At 59.8% G+C, this 14,621-nt stretch overlaps 1 protein-coding gene across 2 annotated transcripts; it reads right to left on the bottom strand.

Annotated features, from left to right (window-relative positions):
* Positions 1-5,875: 5,875 nt before the first annotated feature.
* ELF3 (E74 like ETS transcription factor 3) lies at positions 5,876-11,050 on the bottom strand. Of its 2 annotated transcripts, none has more exons than XM_051638890.1 (9): positions 10,979-11,050; positions 9,954-10,122; positions 9,103-9,324; positions 8,780-8,866; positions 8,569-8,688; positions 8,291-8,380; positions 7,525-7,641; positions 7,153-7,348; positions 5,876-7,015 (listed from the first exon to the last, which is right to left on the bottom strand). In XM_051638890.1, the coding sequence occupies exons 2-9, from the start codon at positions 10,114-10,116 to the stop codon at positions 6,895-6,897; spliced, it is 1,116 nt and encodes a 371-aa protein (XP_051494850.1). In that variant the 5' UTR covers positions 10,117-10,122; positions 10,979-11,050; the 3' UTR covers positions 5,876-6,894. The 2 variants fall into 2 exon arrangements, with proteins under 2 accessions (XP_051494850.1, XP_051494849.1); XM_051638889.1 differs by having other exon boundaries at positions 8,780-8,899; positions 10,979-11,048.
* Positions 11,051-14,621: the final 3,571 nt, after the last annotated feature.

Raw genomic sequence — 14,621 nt, 5'->3', positions numbered from 1 at the left:
GATGAGGGGGAATGGTTTCAAGCTGGAAGAGGGAGGTTTAGGTTAGACATTAGAAAGAAATGATTTGGTGTAAGGGTGGTGAGACCCTGGCCCAGGTTGCCCAGAGAAGCTGTGGCTGCCCCATCCCTGGCAGTGTTGAAGGGCAGGTTGGATGGGGCTTGGAGCAGCCTGGGCTGGTGGGAGGTGTCCCTGCCCATGCAGGGGGGTTGGGACTGGAATGATCTTTAAGATCCTTTCCACCCCAAACCAGTCTGTGGTTCTATGATTCTGTGTCACACCTGAACAACAACCTTCCCCTCATACAATTCAGCTTCCAGAGGGGTAGGTATGTAACACCCCATCCTTTATAGGCCTGTACACAGCACAGATCCTAAAGCTCTGTCCACAAGACCCCTCTGCAACCTGCCCCACACCCTCCACTGCCCCACGCTGTGCAGAGACCCCTCCAATGCAAAGCTGTGGGCTCCAGGTGTACCCAGTTCCCACTCAGTGGTGTCTGTCCCCTGCTCCATGGTGGCTTGGCCATTCTGCTGTCCCTGCATCCCCTTGGCTGCTTCCAGGCCAGCTCAAGGACATGCAGGTGGTGTGTCCCAGCAGGAGGACACTTCTCCAGCTGTATTTATGGCAGCCGATAGTTAATCTGTCCCACTGCTGGCAGAGTTGGGCAGCCCAAACTGCCTGACACTTTTGCTCTCTGACAATTCTCATGGCAGAGTCTAGGCATTCTGGAGGCTGGATCTCTCCGTGACCTCCTCCAGGTACAGCTAGTCCTGAAACATGGGAGATATTTCCTGGGTGACATGAAGCAAGCCCAGGGGCTGGCAAGGGCAGTGCCAGGGGACATCCAGCAGGGAGATGGTTTCTTGTCACAGCTGCAGAAGTCCAGCTGCAATAAACTTCTCTCACAGGCTTCCAAGGCCTTTTTTCCCCTGGGTATTTTTCAGAGGACCAGACCAAACAATTTACACCTTTCTTTCTGTGAGCTTCTCAGTGTCTGAAGGTCTGATTCCCACCTGGACCAGGTATCCCAGGGAGAAACACACCAAAGAAATGCTCTACTGAAAAAATGTTCTCCCTGAGGAAAGAAGACATTGAACGTTTTGAACCAGCCTTCCTTCTGGGCCAGGTGCTGCCCTGGTCCCAGCCCTGGGCTCTGTCCCCCTGCCCTGCCTGTGGAAGCGGGACCGGTCTCCGCCCCTGTGCTGCTGGGATATGCCCTGCACAGGGTGGTGGGGAGGCAGCTGGGACCCCACACCCTCAGTCACTCCAAGTGTGGGGCTTAGTCCTGCTCCCCCATCCTGCTGAGCCAGAGGCAGGAGGGTAGGAAAGGATGAGGGCCAGGAGGAACAACAGGGAGCTTGAAGAAAAGGCAGGGGGTCCTGGGGAGAGGGTCCCTGCCCCCGTCCCCACTGCATTCCCATCTACCCTGCTCTGCCCCAGCGATTGCCCCAGTCTGGCTCAGCTGGAAAATCCGGTCGTGCCGCTGTGCTTCGGGGCAGTTCGTGGTCTGACATGTGGGATATCGGACACCTTCTTGCTTGCCCAGCCAAACCCTCTCTCCTCACCCCATTTCTCTGCTCCCATTTGCCACATGTTGGCCGCAGCAGTTTGCTTTGGGTCTGTGTGTCCCAGACAAGAGCTGGCAAGTGAAAACTGCCCTTCTCTTCCCTAACTGGGGCCAGGGGTCAACAACGGCCCCTGTGTCCTTTGGGAGGGTCTTGGGTGAGACAACACCCACTTTAATGCTCAAATTTGAAGGGTGACCAAGATATTACCATGGGAACCGTGTGCCAAAATCAAGTTCATCTTGGGACCCCTTGGTGGGAAAGGTCTTCCAGAGGATCCCAGTGTAAATTTTGGAGGAAAAAAAATCCTCTTTTTCTCTATTTTCTGCCATGGTTTCCTACAGCCACCGACACCAGTCTTATCCAAGGAGATTAAAAAACCAAATAATCTCTTTTTCATGGCAGTCTGCAGGGAGGCCCTGCTGGCTTGGCTCCATATGGGCTTGGAGGTCACTAGGGGTGTTACCTGGGTGTGTGTTTGTGTGTCTGGCCTTGCCTGCTCTCCTCTAGACCTCCCTGGCTCTTGGCTCCACAGACCCGTGCAGACTTGAGGGGATTCTGTAGGCTCTGGTGTCCCAGCCCTGCCTCCTCCTCCTCTTGCCTCCTCCTCCTTCCATGGCATGGGGTGCCCACACAGCTGAGGGTGCAGACCCCCCTCTACCCCAAGCCCCACTAGGCTGGTGTACCCCCAGCCTAGTGGTTGCAGTGGGGTGGCAGTGGCAGTGGGGTGGCAGTGGGGTGGTGGTGGCAGTGGCAGTGGGGTGGCAGTGGCAGTGGGGTGGCAGTGGGGTGGCAGTGGTAGTGGGGTGGTGGTGGCAGTGGCAGTGGGGTGGTGGTGGCAGTGGGGTGGTGGTGGCAGTGGGGTGGCAGTGGGGTGGTGGTGGCAGTGGGGTGGCAGTGGCAGTGGTAGTGGGGTGGTAGTTGCCGTGGGGTGGCAGTGGCAGTGGGGTGGCAGTGGGGTGGCAGTGGCAGTGGGGTGGCAGTGGGGTGGTGGTGGTAGTGGCAGTGGGGTGGCAGTGGCAGTGGGGTGGCAGTGGGGTGGCAGTGGCAGTGGGGTGGTGGTGGCAGTGGGGTGGCAGTGGGGTGGTGGTGGCAGTGGGGTGGCAGTGGCAGTGGCAGTGGGGTGGTGGTGGCAGTGGGGTGGTGGTGGCAGTGGGGTGGCAGTGGCAGTGGCAGTGGGGTGGTGGTGGCAGTGGGGTGGCAGTGGGGTGGTGGTGGCAGTGGGGTGGTGGTGGCAGTGGGGTGGCAGTGGCAGTGGTAGTGGGGTGGTGGTTGCAGTGGGGTGGCAGTGGGGTGGCAGTGGGGTGGTGGTGGCAGTGGGGTGGCAGTGGCAGTGGTAGTGGGGTGGTGGTTGCCGTGGGGTGGCAGTGGCAGTGGGGTGGCAGTGGCAGTGGGGTGGCAGTGGGGTGGCAGTGGCAGTGGGGGTGGCAGTGGGGTGGTGGTGGCAGTGGCAGTGGGGTGGCAGTGGGGTGGCAGTGGGTGGTGGTGGCAGTGGGGTGGTGGTGGTAGTGGCAGTGGGGTGGCAGTGGCAGTGGGGTGGCAGTGGGGTGGCAGTGGGTGGTGGTGGCAGTGGGGTGGCAGTGGCAGTGGCAGTGAGGTGGCAGTGGGGTGGCAGTGGCAGTGGGGTGGCAGTGGGGGTGGCAGTGGGTGGTGGTGGCAGTGGCAGTGGGGTGGCAGTGGCAGTGGGGTGGCAGTGGCAGTGGGGTGGCAGTGGCATGCCTTGGGAACACAGGGCCCACGGGAGGTGAGCGGGCAGGTTCCCTGCTGCTGCTGCAGCTGGTTAAACATTGTCCCAGGCCAGTTAAGTAACACAAACCGGAGCGGGGAAGAAATTAAACTGCTTGAGCAAACAAGGAGCGCTTGGCAGGGCAGAGCCTGCGTGACAAAGGGCTCCCCTCTCCCTGCCAACCCGCCGGGTTATCTATTGATGGAGAATAAACACCTCACCCAGCCCCATGCTCAGGGACGCAGCCCGGAGCACCCAGCTCCTGCCAGAGCTGGCCTGGGGCTGGCCCTGCCCTGCTGCCCCTGCCCCCTCCCAGACACGCTGATTGCCCCAAGCCCCATCTAGGCCCCCTCCCACACGTGCCTCTTGTGTGGGCAGCTCAAGCACCTCAGCATTATCCCTCCTACCACCCAGTCAAGCCTGGTCCTTGTGAAGCTGGAGGTCAGAGATGGGAGCACCCTGGAGCACCTTCTGCTTGCTGGAGGCAGCAGATGCCAGCTGGGAAAACCTGTTCCCTGGGGAGGGTTACACAAGGAACGTGACAGGAGGTCTGGCTGTGGCCCAGACCACGGGCTGGCCACTGGTTCACACCCAGGGACTGGGACCTCCTCTTGCACCACAGGGCAACCCTGATGGCCTCATCTCAGCATGTGGATCTGGGAGCAATACAACTTCAGCTCAGCACCCTGGACGGCAAGGGATGAACATCATCCATGTGATTTTGTCATCCCTGGGATTTCCATGGCCGCAGACACCCTTGCTAAATTGCTAAGTTGTGCATGGCATGGAATAGCCACAGGAAACTAGGCATCCCAGCTGGACCAACAAGCCAACTCCTCATGTAAACAGCAGTTGGACCCACCCAGAAGATGTTTGGTCTGGCCCATGGGTACCTCCTGCCCCTGGAAAAGCAGGTGGGTCCTGCCCTTGATGCCACTGCAGCATATCCAGGAGGTCCATCAGCTGTATTTGAGCCCACAGTCTTGGGGCTGCCAGCAGAGAAGTAGGGCACCAAGGACCATGGCTACCAGGAGTTTGGAAGGGAAACAGGAGACTTGCAGTGGGGACTGTGGTTGCCCCAAGCCCTGGGCCCATCTTTTCTTCTCCACACCCTGGTGAGGCGGGGGCCAGGGCTTCCCCAGACAGCTTGAGCCCAGGCCAGGCAGAGCAGGAGCAGCTTCAGCTGCGACAGTCAGCAGAGCTCAGGGGAGGAGTGCAGGGGGTCCATGTGAGACCTTGATTTGAAGGACTTAATTCTCTCTCTTTTGCATCAGGTCACACTCTTGCAAGTGGGATGGCTGGTTTTTAATGGTACCGAGTCTCTGGCAGTAAGGAAAGGCAGTCAGGGCTGTCAGCGGCTGAGTCCTGCTGCCAAAAAAGGCATCTCAGGCTTTGCAAGGCACCTCCCTGCTTTGGGGCATCCCAAAAACTGCCTCCCCCCCCCCATCACTGAGGGCTTGCTCCCCTCCTCAGTCCCTCCAGGCACTGGCTGGAGCCATTTAGAAGGACGTGGCATTGCTTTGGCCTGGCCTCAGTCAAACTCCATGCTCAGCGGAAGGTCCCAGGGCCTTTCACCCCGAGGGTGAGCAGGAGCTGGGCCTTGCTGTGCCCTGCATGCCCACATTCAGCAAGTCCTGCAGACCAGAGAGGGGGGCCACAAGACCTGCTGGTGCCCAGCAGCGTTTGGAAAGACTCGTCATGGAATGCAGCCTGTGCTCGTGAACCAGGAGCTGTGCACAGACTACTGCTTGCTGAGGTCATGGTAGAAACATATCTGGGAGCCTGCTTGGCCTCCAACCCTACAAATTCCTTCTTTCTGCCCCACAGACATGTCCTATGGGTCAGAGATATGCTACCAGTGGCCCTGAGGCACCTTCTCTTCCCCCTCATGGCTGGGCTAGCTGGGAAAGGTTAGCGTTGCCATTGAGCAAGAAGGGGCAGATGATGTGTTTGGGCTGTCCACACTGCCAGGCTTTAGTGGTCCCCTGTCCTGAAGATGCTGGACTCGAGAGGCACACAGCTCCTAGGAGAGGTTCCCAAATAGCCAGACTGGAAGATGAGCAAGCCTTGCATGGATTGCAGTGCCTGGGCTTCTTCTTGGTGTCCCTTCACATCTCAGAAGGGAGCACTGGCCAGAAAGGGGCTGGAGGTCCTCCCACAGCCTGGGGACTTTAATGTTAAAGGAGTTGAAAACCCTCCCCACCAGCCCACCCAGGAATTTGCTTTCCAGCAGCCTGCAACTGGAAAACTCTGGCTTGAAGCCAGTGCTCTGAGAAAGCCACACTGCAAAGATGGGTGTTGGGGCTGAATGTCTAGAGGGTTCTCAGAAGGGCCGAGGTTTGGGAGCAGGTGTAAGATGCCTCTGCATGGCTGGCTTTGGTACAGGGCCTCCAGATCTCACTCCCACCTGCCTGGGGACAAGCAGCCCATGTCACCCTAAGGCAGAGCCTGTGACCCTGTGCCAGGATGACTAAGCAGACAGGAGGGATGGTGGCAGATGGGGTTCCTGCAATGGGATATCCCAGGTAACACAAGTCTGGTCCCCACTATGTCTGCAAGAAAAACAAGCAAAACAACAAGGAGGTACAAAAAAACCCAACAAAACAACAATTTATTCCTCTTATGTTCCCGTTTGAAAAGGAGGAAACAACATGGCCCTGCTGGGTGCCTTACTGGGCTGGCATCCCCCTCCTGTGGCAGGCACAGAGCCTGTCTGTGCCCTGTGACATCGCTGCAGTCCAGCTGAGCTTCACCAGCTGCCACAGGACATGCACATGCCCTGCAGCACACACTCACATGGGAACATCTTAGTCATGAAAAAATATATCTGCACATTCATTCTGTGCTTGCTTTTTCTCTCTTTTCTTTTTTTTTTTCTCTCTTTCTCTCTCTCTTTTTTTTTTTTTTTTTTTTTTTTACATAAATTAGAAACTATTTGGGGGGAAAAGGCCCATTTCTTTGCAGGCAGCTGGGCTGAAAAATGCGGAGTGGCTCTGCTGTCCTGAGTCCTCTCCACCATGGTGGCTCTCCAGGGTCAGGTGAACCTCCACAATGTTCTCATCTTGCCTCAGCAGGTGCCACACTGAGGAGCTGCTGCACCACGACGCCCTCACCCATCCCACACCGAGCAAACAGGTTGGTGGGCACCTTCAGCAGTGATGAGGGAGGGTCCCACAGGTGGGACAAGGTCTGTCCATTGGCAGGTGAGGATGGTGCTGCCCCTCTGCCCAGCAGGTGGTGGGTGACAGCCAAGATCTGCTGGGCTCCTGCTGTTGTGCCAGCTGCTGCTCCAATTCCTCTTCCCTTTTGTGTTTGTCCAGGCTTTGACATAGCCAAAGTTGCTGCGACTCCAGTGGGAGGTACAAATCCAGCGAGGGACACAACAGTTTACAATAATCTACTGGAGCCAAAACATGAGCTTTACACACCTCTGTGCCAGCAGTCACCAGCACACACAAGCATGCCCATGCAGAGATGGGAGTTTCACCCATTGCACAGGGCAGCAGCTCCCAGCTCCAGCTGCTGGCAAAGTTTCCTGCCGAGGAGCCCAGCCCGGGGCTGGGGCCCCGAGGGGCTTGTCAAACCCCGGCTTGTCCATGACTCCTACAGCTCCTTGTTCCTGTTGAGCACCTCCTCCTCCTTCCAGCCACTAGAGTTCTTCCCAAACTTGTACACAAGCCGTCGCCCATCGACTCTCTCCAGGATCTCTCTTTTGTAGTAATACCTGGAGGAGATGGATCACGGCTCTGGAGGCAGCCCCATGTGCTGGAGAACTGCTGCAGGGGGTCAAGGCTGAGCCCTGGTGGGTCTGACACAGCCCTGTGGTGCAGGTCCCCCCCAGGGACAGGGTAGGGCACTCACCTCATGGCTCTGCTCAGCTTCTCATAGGTCATGCTGCTGTTTTTCTTCTTCTGGCCCCAGAGCTGAGCCACCGCTTCCGAGCGCAGGAACTTGAAGACGCCCTCCCGCCGGTCCTCCCACTTCATCAGCCCCTCGTTCAGCTCGGGATGGATCAAGATATCCCGTATGAACTCCCACAGGTGGGTACCTCTTGGGGCTGGAAGAGGGGAGCAAATTGAAGAGAAGGGAAGGAAGATCCTGAGGGACCCTGCACTTTGGATCTCCTTAAACCTCCCTGCCAAGGGGCATGGCCTGTGGACATGCCCCCCACCCTCCCCACAGAGCCACAGTGATGGTGGCAGTCCCAGCCCTCGGGATGGAGGCTCCACGTACAGTGCTTGCTCTTCCTGCTCTCCAGGCAGTCTCTGCTCTCCTTGCTTAGCTTTCGGGGTCGGCCCCGTTTCCGCTTTCCATGTTTGTTGTCCCCTTTCTTGTTCCTTGCAAAGTCACCTGTGCACAAGGACAAGGGGACACACTAGGCTTTTGTTGTGGATGAAATGTTTTGACGTGGTTATGATTTAGCAACACTTCAGAGTTGCAGCTTCCCCCTCTCTGGGCACAGAGATGTCCTGCTCAGGAGCAGAAGCACAAGAAAGAGCTGGTTGGGGTGGGGACAGAGATCAGGGGCTGCATCCTTGTCTCGAGAACAGGTACCAGGGAGAGCAATGTCTTCCTGTGCCCACCAGCCTTGTCCCATCCTCATCCATGCCACCATGCAGTTGCTCTTTGTTCCCCAAACCTTGCTGCTTCCTTGCATTCCCAGTATTCCCAGTGTCATCACCAGCTGAGATCGGCACTGAACACAGCTTTCAGTGTCCAGGTCCTGGCTGCAGTCTGGACCCAGCTGCCGCCACCTGTCCCTTCCCACCGCCCTCCCTGCTGTCCTGGCTGTCCCAGCTCTGCCCCAGAGCCTCCACCATTGCCGTGTTCAATAGGGAGAAATAGACCCAGGGTGCACAGAAACAGCCCCTGCCTCCTTCTCAGAGTGAGGGTGGATGTTCAGGTGTTGTCCCTAAATCACTGCTGGACAGGATGTGTTTGCAGCTGCTGGAAGGGCCCTGGAGCAAGCCCTCCTCTCCCAGCATCTGGCACAACTCACCATCAGGGAAGAGCTTTGATTCTGCAGGGTCGAGGTCAAGGTCACTTCCACCGGAGTCCTGGGAGGTGGGGCTGTGGGACATGACAGGCCCTGAGGGGCAAAGGGACAGGGCTCAGATTACAGCTGCTGGCATCTGGAGATGCTTCCTCGGCTCCCCCCCAGGAGCCTCTGCAGGCAGCTGGTGCAAGACCCAAACCTGCCCTTGGGAGTGGGGCAGTTCCACCCTGATCTCCCAGATCACTGCAACTGAAGGGAAATTTACTGGGCAAAACACTGACCTGAGACATCAGAGCTGCCTGGGGACATGGCACCGGGCAAGCAGGTGAAGTCTGTGGATAGGAAAGGGTTTGTGAGCTTCATGTCCTCCAGGGAGTCCTTGGCACAGGGATTTCCCAGCTCTGGAAGGGGCAGAGAAGCAGAGGAGGGGTTAGCCTGCCTGCAACACCACGTGGGCCCTGGGGAAAGGTTTGGCTGGGACCCATCTCTCACCCAGGTGGCTGGAGTCCAGGAAGGTCTCTTGGGAAGTTGTGTCCTCTTTTTCCAGCAAGTCAATGATCCAGTTCAGCTCATCAGAGGCTGCACGGGTGGGGGGACTTGGATTAGCGATGCCTATTTGGTATGGAGGGGAATGGTCCATACTGGGAGCTGAGCTCAGCCCTGCCTGGACTCTGGTCCATGCCCCTACATCCCCCAGCACAACCTCCCACAGGCAGCCCCCATAGTGCCTAGGGGGTCCTGGGCTGCCAGGGGTATTGCAGCTTCATGTTTCAAGCTGGCACGACGGGGGATGAAGGGGACATGGGGACACTCACTGATCTCATGCAGGCGGTCATAGAGTTCATCCCCCAGGGGCCCAAAGATGAGGCGCATCTGGTCCCGGGAGCAGTGGCAGAGTGCATGCCCATCCATGTTGCAGCAAGAGAAGTCAATGGAGCTGGCGTCGTACTTGTTCTTCTCCACATGGTAGCTGATCCATTCCAGCACCTGCACCTTGCTCCAGAAGTATGGGAGCTCACTGAACCACTCGGGCTTGTCTGCAAGGGACAGAGAGCAAGGCTGAGGGGCAGGGTGGCCATGCCAGCACTGGTGCCAGCTGCAGCTGGGCACTGGGTCCAGTTCCATGGCCATCATGTGGGGCACAGAGGGCCCTGTGCCTGGAAGGCTGTGGGACCTACATCACCTCCCTATGCCCTGCTCCTGTCCCAGGGGACAGCAATGACCTGACACTCTTCCTGCCCTTGGTTTTAGTGCCACTTGTCCTGTCTATGCTGAGATCTGCCCTGCTCTGCTGGTGTGTTCCCCTGGGCCATCCCAACTGATGGTCTCACTGGTGGAGTGGGACACCCATCACCAGGACTGTACTTCCAAACTGCTCTTCTGATGACCCCTGGCAGCCCCATCCCCTGGCATGTGCTGAGGAGAAGGGCCATGATTCCCTCATCCCCCCGTATGCACCCCATGTGCTCCAAGCAGCTGCACCTTGTGCTGCCCAGGGTCTCTTACAAACAACACACCCCTGGGGAAACTGAGGCATGGTGGGAGTTGTTGACTTGCCCCGGTGAGACAAGCGCCTTGCAATGCTCTTCCAAGCCAGCTGCAGGGTCCTGCTGCTGCCTGCTGTGCTGGGTGCCCTGCGCAGCCCCCATGGCTGCCCCAGTCTTACCTGTGCTCTGTGCTGGAGGCTGGCTGGTGGGGAGGCTCAGCCCCAGGGTGCCATTGTCCCCAGGGTGTCCCAGCATATCCATGGCTGGCTGCACCTCCTCTGGCTGGTACATGGCACTGATGTAGTTAGAGAAGATGTTGCTGATCTCACAAGATCCCGCCATCGAGCTCTGTGCCAAGAGACAACAAGGAGCCCTAGAGACAGGGGCCCGAGCTCGCAGCACCCGCAGCTCCCCTGGGGCCGGGCTGGGTGAGGTCCCTCCACCCACTGTCACCTCTCAGGTCATTTCTGCAGAAACACCGCCCAGCACCCGCCGGCCGGGCTGGGGCCTGACTCACCGCCCCGAGGAGCCAGGGAGGCTGGGCCGGAGCGAGCCGAGGACGCGGCGTCACCCAGCAGCTCTGTCCCCAGCAGCTCTGTCCCCAGCAGCCCTGTCCCCAGCAGCCCTGTCCCCAGCAGCTCTGTCCCCAGCAGCCCTGTCCCCAGCAGCCCTGTCCCCAGCAGCTCTGTCCCCAGCAGCTCTGTCCCCAGCAGCCCGGCCTCACCAGCCCCCGGCGCTGAAGGGACAGCGAGCAGGAGCAGGTGGCGGGCAGGGCCCGGTGCTACTTGTTCCCTCCGAGGGGGCGGTGGGTGCCAGACACCCCGCTGCCCGGTGCTGCCCCAGGCCCTGGGCACGGCAGCGCCCGGGGGGCTCAGCCCGAGCTGCCCGAGCTCCCGCAGCTCTAGTCCTCTCGACCAGTCGCAAGAAGCACATCCCAGTAACTCCGCTGCCAGGAGGGGACCGAGTCCCTGCCCCAGCCCCCGTGGAAGAGCCAAATCTTGCTGTTCGCTTGACAAAAGCTGTGGCCGGAGGGGGTCCCTCCAGCCCGCCGTCCCGCTGGCCCTCGAGGTGCGCTGGGGGGGCCGGGCAGCCGGGCCAGCCCCGCGCATCCCCCGGCGCGGGCGAAGATGCACAGAGAGGGGAGCGAAGCAGCCGGCCCGGGCTGAGGCACATCAACAGGTCACGGACAAAAAAGCTTTGGTACCTTCTGCGATGGCAATCCCGGAGCAGAAGCTAATCCAAAGAGCAGCGAGGGGAGAAGGAGCGCGCCCTGCCCGGCCACTAGCCACTGGCCACCGCTCCTGGGCCGGGAGGCTGTGCGATGGGCCAGCCCTGCCCGCCTTGCTGCTTTTTATAGCACGGGCGGGTAACGCGATCTGCCGGCCCGAGGGGAATTCCAGCCCGAAACGTTCATGCTCCCAGATCCAGGTGATTTGCATAATATGAACCACTGGGTCCCAACCCAGCGCTGCCTTGCCGGGAAATCTGGGTTGGCCAGTTTAATCATTGCCAGAGCCCTTGCCCTGCCGGTGCCCAGAGTTTCACCCACACGGGCTCCGCGGGGTGTTTTCTTTGCTGCCGTTTTCTCGGCTCGTGTTTGTTTGCTGGCAGCAGCAGGTTCCCTCGGCTCCTGCTGCCAAGAACACGCAGCCGTCAGCGCCGGCGCGGGTCCCAGGGAGTGCGTGTCCCTCCCTGGGCTCTGCGGGGGCCAAGGGGCCGGGGCACTGCCCTGGGCGCCCACCCGGTCATGCGGCATCCCCAGGAGGGCAGCCCAGACCTCCGGCCCAGAGGGGGGGTGCTGCGTGGGTGCTTGGCCATGTTTGGAGCCCAGGCTCGGGCACTCCCTGGTCTGGTACAGGAGCAGCTTCTCCCAAACAGGGAAGAAGGACCCAGTGACCAAGCCGGGAAGATGGGGGAGAGGGCCTCAGGTGGGGATGGGTGGGTTGCATGGGGATGGAGTGGAGATCAGACAGGTGCCCAAGTATTTCTGCTCTCTCTGTTGGGATGGGTGGATTTTTGCCCTGGGGGTCTGAGACAGGCTGCAGAGCTGTGACAGCTCATTCCCTGCCATTTCAGAAGCGTCTTGCACAGGCACACAGGTACAGTCACTGGGGACACAGGCCAGGGGGCAAGGCAGGGTTGTGGGATGCATTTGGGGAATTACCCTGGCTCTTGGGCGGGGGTACTCATGACCCTGTCCATGTATGTTCATGCTGTCCTGTAGTGGTGGAGGACACCCCAGCCAGCCCTAGCCAACAACTTGGCAGTCATTTGCCTGATGCTGGTACTTTGCTGAGCAGCCACATCCACATCACACATGGGCTGGCACAAACCCAGCAGACCCATGTGAGCTGGGCAGACCCTGCACCACATGGCACTTCTAGGTCCTTGTCATTTCAAACTGGTGCCTGGCAGCAAACCATCTAACATGATGTGGTAGTGACAGTCTGTTGCAAACAGGGATGCTCTGCCTCAGCTCAGGGGCCAGCAGGGGCAAGGTGGCTGTAAACCCCATCCCCACTTGGTCACGTCACCCATGCCACAGCCATGTTGTGTTGTGGCCCCAGGGCATGCGGGGCCGTTGTGCCAGCCAGGAGGCATCAGGTCATGTTAGCTGATCACCTGCCCAACTTCATTCCTCTGCGGCACAGTCACGAGTGCCAGGTGCTGCCAGGCCAGGCACAGCATCCCACAGCCCAAGAGGAGGTCCTGGGAGCAGCCCCTGCCTTTGCTGCTGCAGGGCATGCCAACAGCGCCAGGGAAAGCATAGCACCACCAGCCTGCCTTCAGCCAGGAGCTGAGCCCAGGCCCCTGCTGTGCCTGGATCTGGCCAGGCTTCCAGCACCTGTGGTTGGGGACCTGCCCTTGGGAAGGCTTTTTCCACCCACCGCAGAAAAGCAGTGGGAAATGACATCTCTGCCTGGCTCCATGCTGGGTGTTGGGGAGGGCATGGAGTGTTTTGGAGTCTCCTACCCAAGTCCTGCCTAGCCCACTCATGGCTCTCCCCCACCCAGGGAATCTGATCCCATACTTTTTTCCCAGGGCTACCTCCACTGCAGACCCCAGGGAAGTGCTGTGGTCAGTCTGTGTACCTGGGCTATGCCACTAACAGGAGAGGTGCCCTCAGGGGGTGACATCTGACATGCTGGGAACCCTCTGGGTCCTCCTGGGGCCCAGCCTGCCCCTAATCCCTCTCTTCATGTTTGGGAGCCAGAAGGCTGGTGGATCTGATTGATACTCCCTCTGTGCACCTTCTGGCTTTCCTGACCTTGAAAAGTGGCCACCCAATGTGCCACATCCCAGGCCCCATAATGGCCCTTGGGGAGAAGATCACAGTGTGCAATACTGCCTGGAGATGCTGAGACATGGGGCTGGGAGCATGGAAGAGCATAAGCCTCTCCTGGAGTGTCCCCATGCCTGCCACAGGGCAGCAGCAAGCTGCTGGATTGTGCCCATGGGATAGATTCTTCACTGATGAGAAGCAGCACCAATGGGCTCCAGGCAGTTTCTCCTGGAGCCTGGGGATGGCTGGCAGAGGAATACCAAAATCTCCTTGCCAGAGTTGGTAGCTCCCAGGGGTGTGTCTCTGCTGCCCCCTTGCTTCTGGTCCAAGTTCCCAGGGCATCTTCAGGCACGTGGAGACCAGGACACTGGGCACTGCCAGCCCAGGCTTGGCATCTTGCTGCAGCAGGAAAGAGGTGGTCATGGGCTTGGAGTGATTTGGTGACACAAGGATCAGTCTGTGGTGCAGTGAGTGGCTGGGACACCAGGTAGGATGGGGATGCTACTGATGTCACCTGCTGGCCAGGAGTAATTGGGCCCTAGATAGCCCCACATTTGTCGCCCCACAGATCCTGTTTGCCCTGGCAGCACCGTGGGGTGGCTGTGGGCCTGGCGGCTCAGACACAGGCTGAGGGTGACACAGGACATGGCGCTAGGGACTGTGGTGGCTCTGGGGACCACCAGCCTCCCAGAGACACTGTTAGGCTGGGCTGGCATAGAAGAAGCATGGCAAGGTGCGGTGTGAGCCTGAGTACGGGGGGTCCCAGATTCACCCCCGGCAGCAGAGTGTAGGGTGCCCAGGGGGCAGCGGGGTGTGCTGGGAGGAACCGCACCCAGGGGATTTGGTGGGCACAGCCCCTTGCTGGCAGGTCCCCTCTCCGCTGCTTTGTCCAACCAGTTCAACCACTGCTGGCTGGGAAAGAGAAAGGGGAGCGTGCTAGGGCTGAGGCCCTGCCCTGCAACGTCAGGGGTACAACTCGGTGCCCACCTACCCAGTCTCCTCCACCTGCCGCACCTGGGGCTGGGTCAGGTTGGCTGCCTTGGGGGACACAGGCTGGTGCCAGGACCAGCTCCCTTTAGGCACCCGGCGGGCACCATGTGCTGGCGCTGGGGTCACCTCACCCCCCACCCAGCATCCCCACCTGGGCAGCCGGGGGGTTCCTGCTGCTCCCCGCCCCAGCAGCTCTGCCCAGCCGAGGCTGCCACCTGCTGGTCCCCAGCGCCACCGCTGACAGCCAGCAGGGATGTCCCCAGGGAGCCTGTGTCCTCCCAGCCCCACGAGACTCCTGGGGTGTGCAACCCGGCGGGAGATCAACCACAGTGGGCAGGAGACACCGAGCCCCTGCCCCACAGCACCTTCTCAGGGCCTGGCCAGCTCAGGGTCTAGGGGACCTAGGGACCCCTCGGGGGGGATGACGTGATGCTGCAGGGTTGGGGATGTTCTGGTTTGGGGCCGCCTGGCTGCGCCCCTTTATCCCCTCCTCCTCCTCCTTGCCGGGAGAGGGGCAGAGCCTGGCTGGGTCTGTGCTTCCTCTACCTCAGCCTCGTTTCCCCACCTCCTCTGG

Source organism: Apus apus, chromosome 23 (assembly GCF_020740795.1).
Source record: "Apus apus isolate bApuApu2 chromosome 23, bApuApu2.pri.cur, whole genome shotgun sequence".
Taxonomy (NCBI): domain Eukaryota; kingdom Metazoa; phylum Chordata; class Aves; order Apodiformes; family Apodidae; genus Apus; species Apus apus.
The sequence above is the reverse complement of the archived record's forward strand: the minus strand, read 5'-3'. Positions and strand labels throughout refer to the sequence as shown.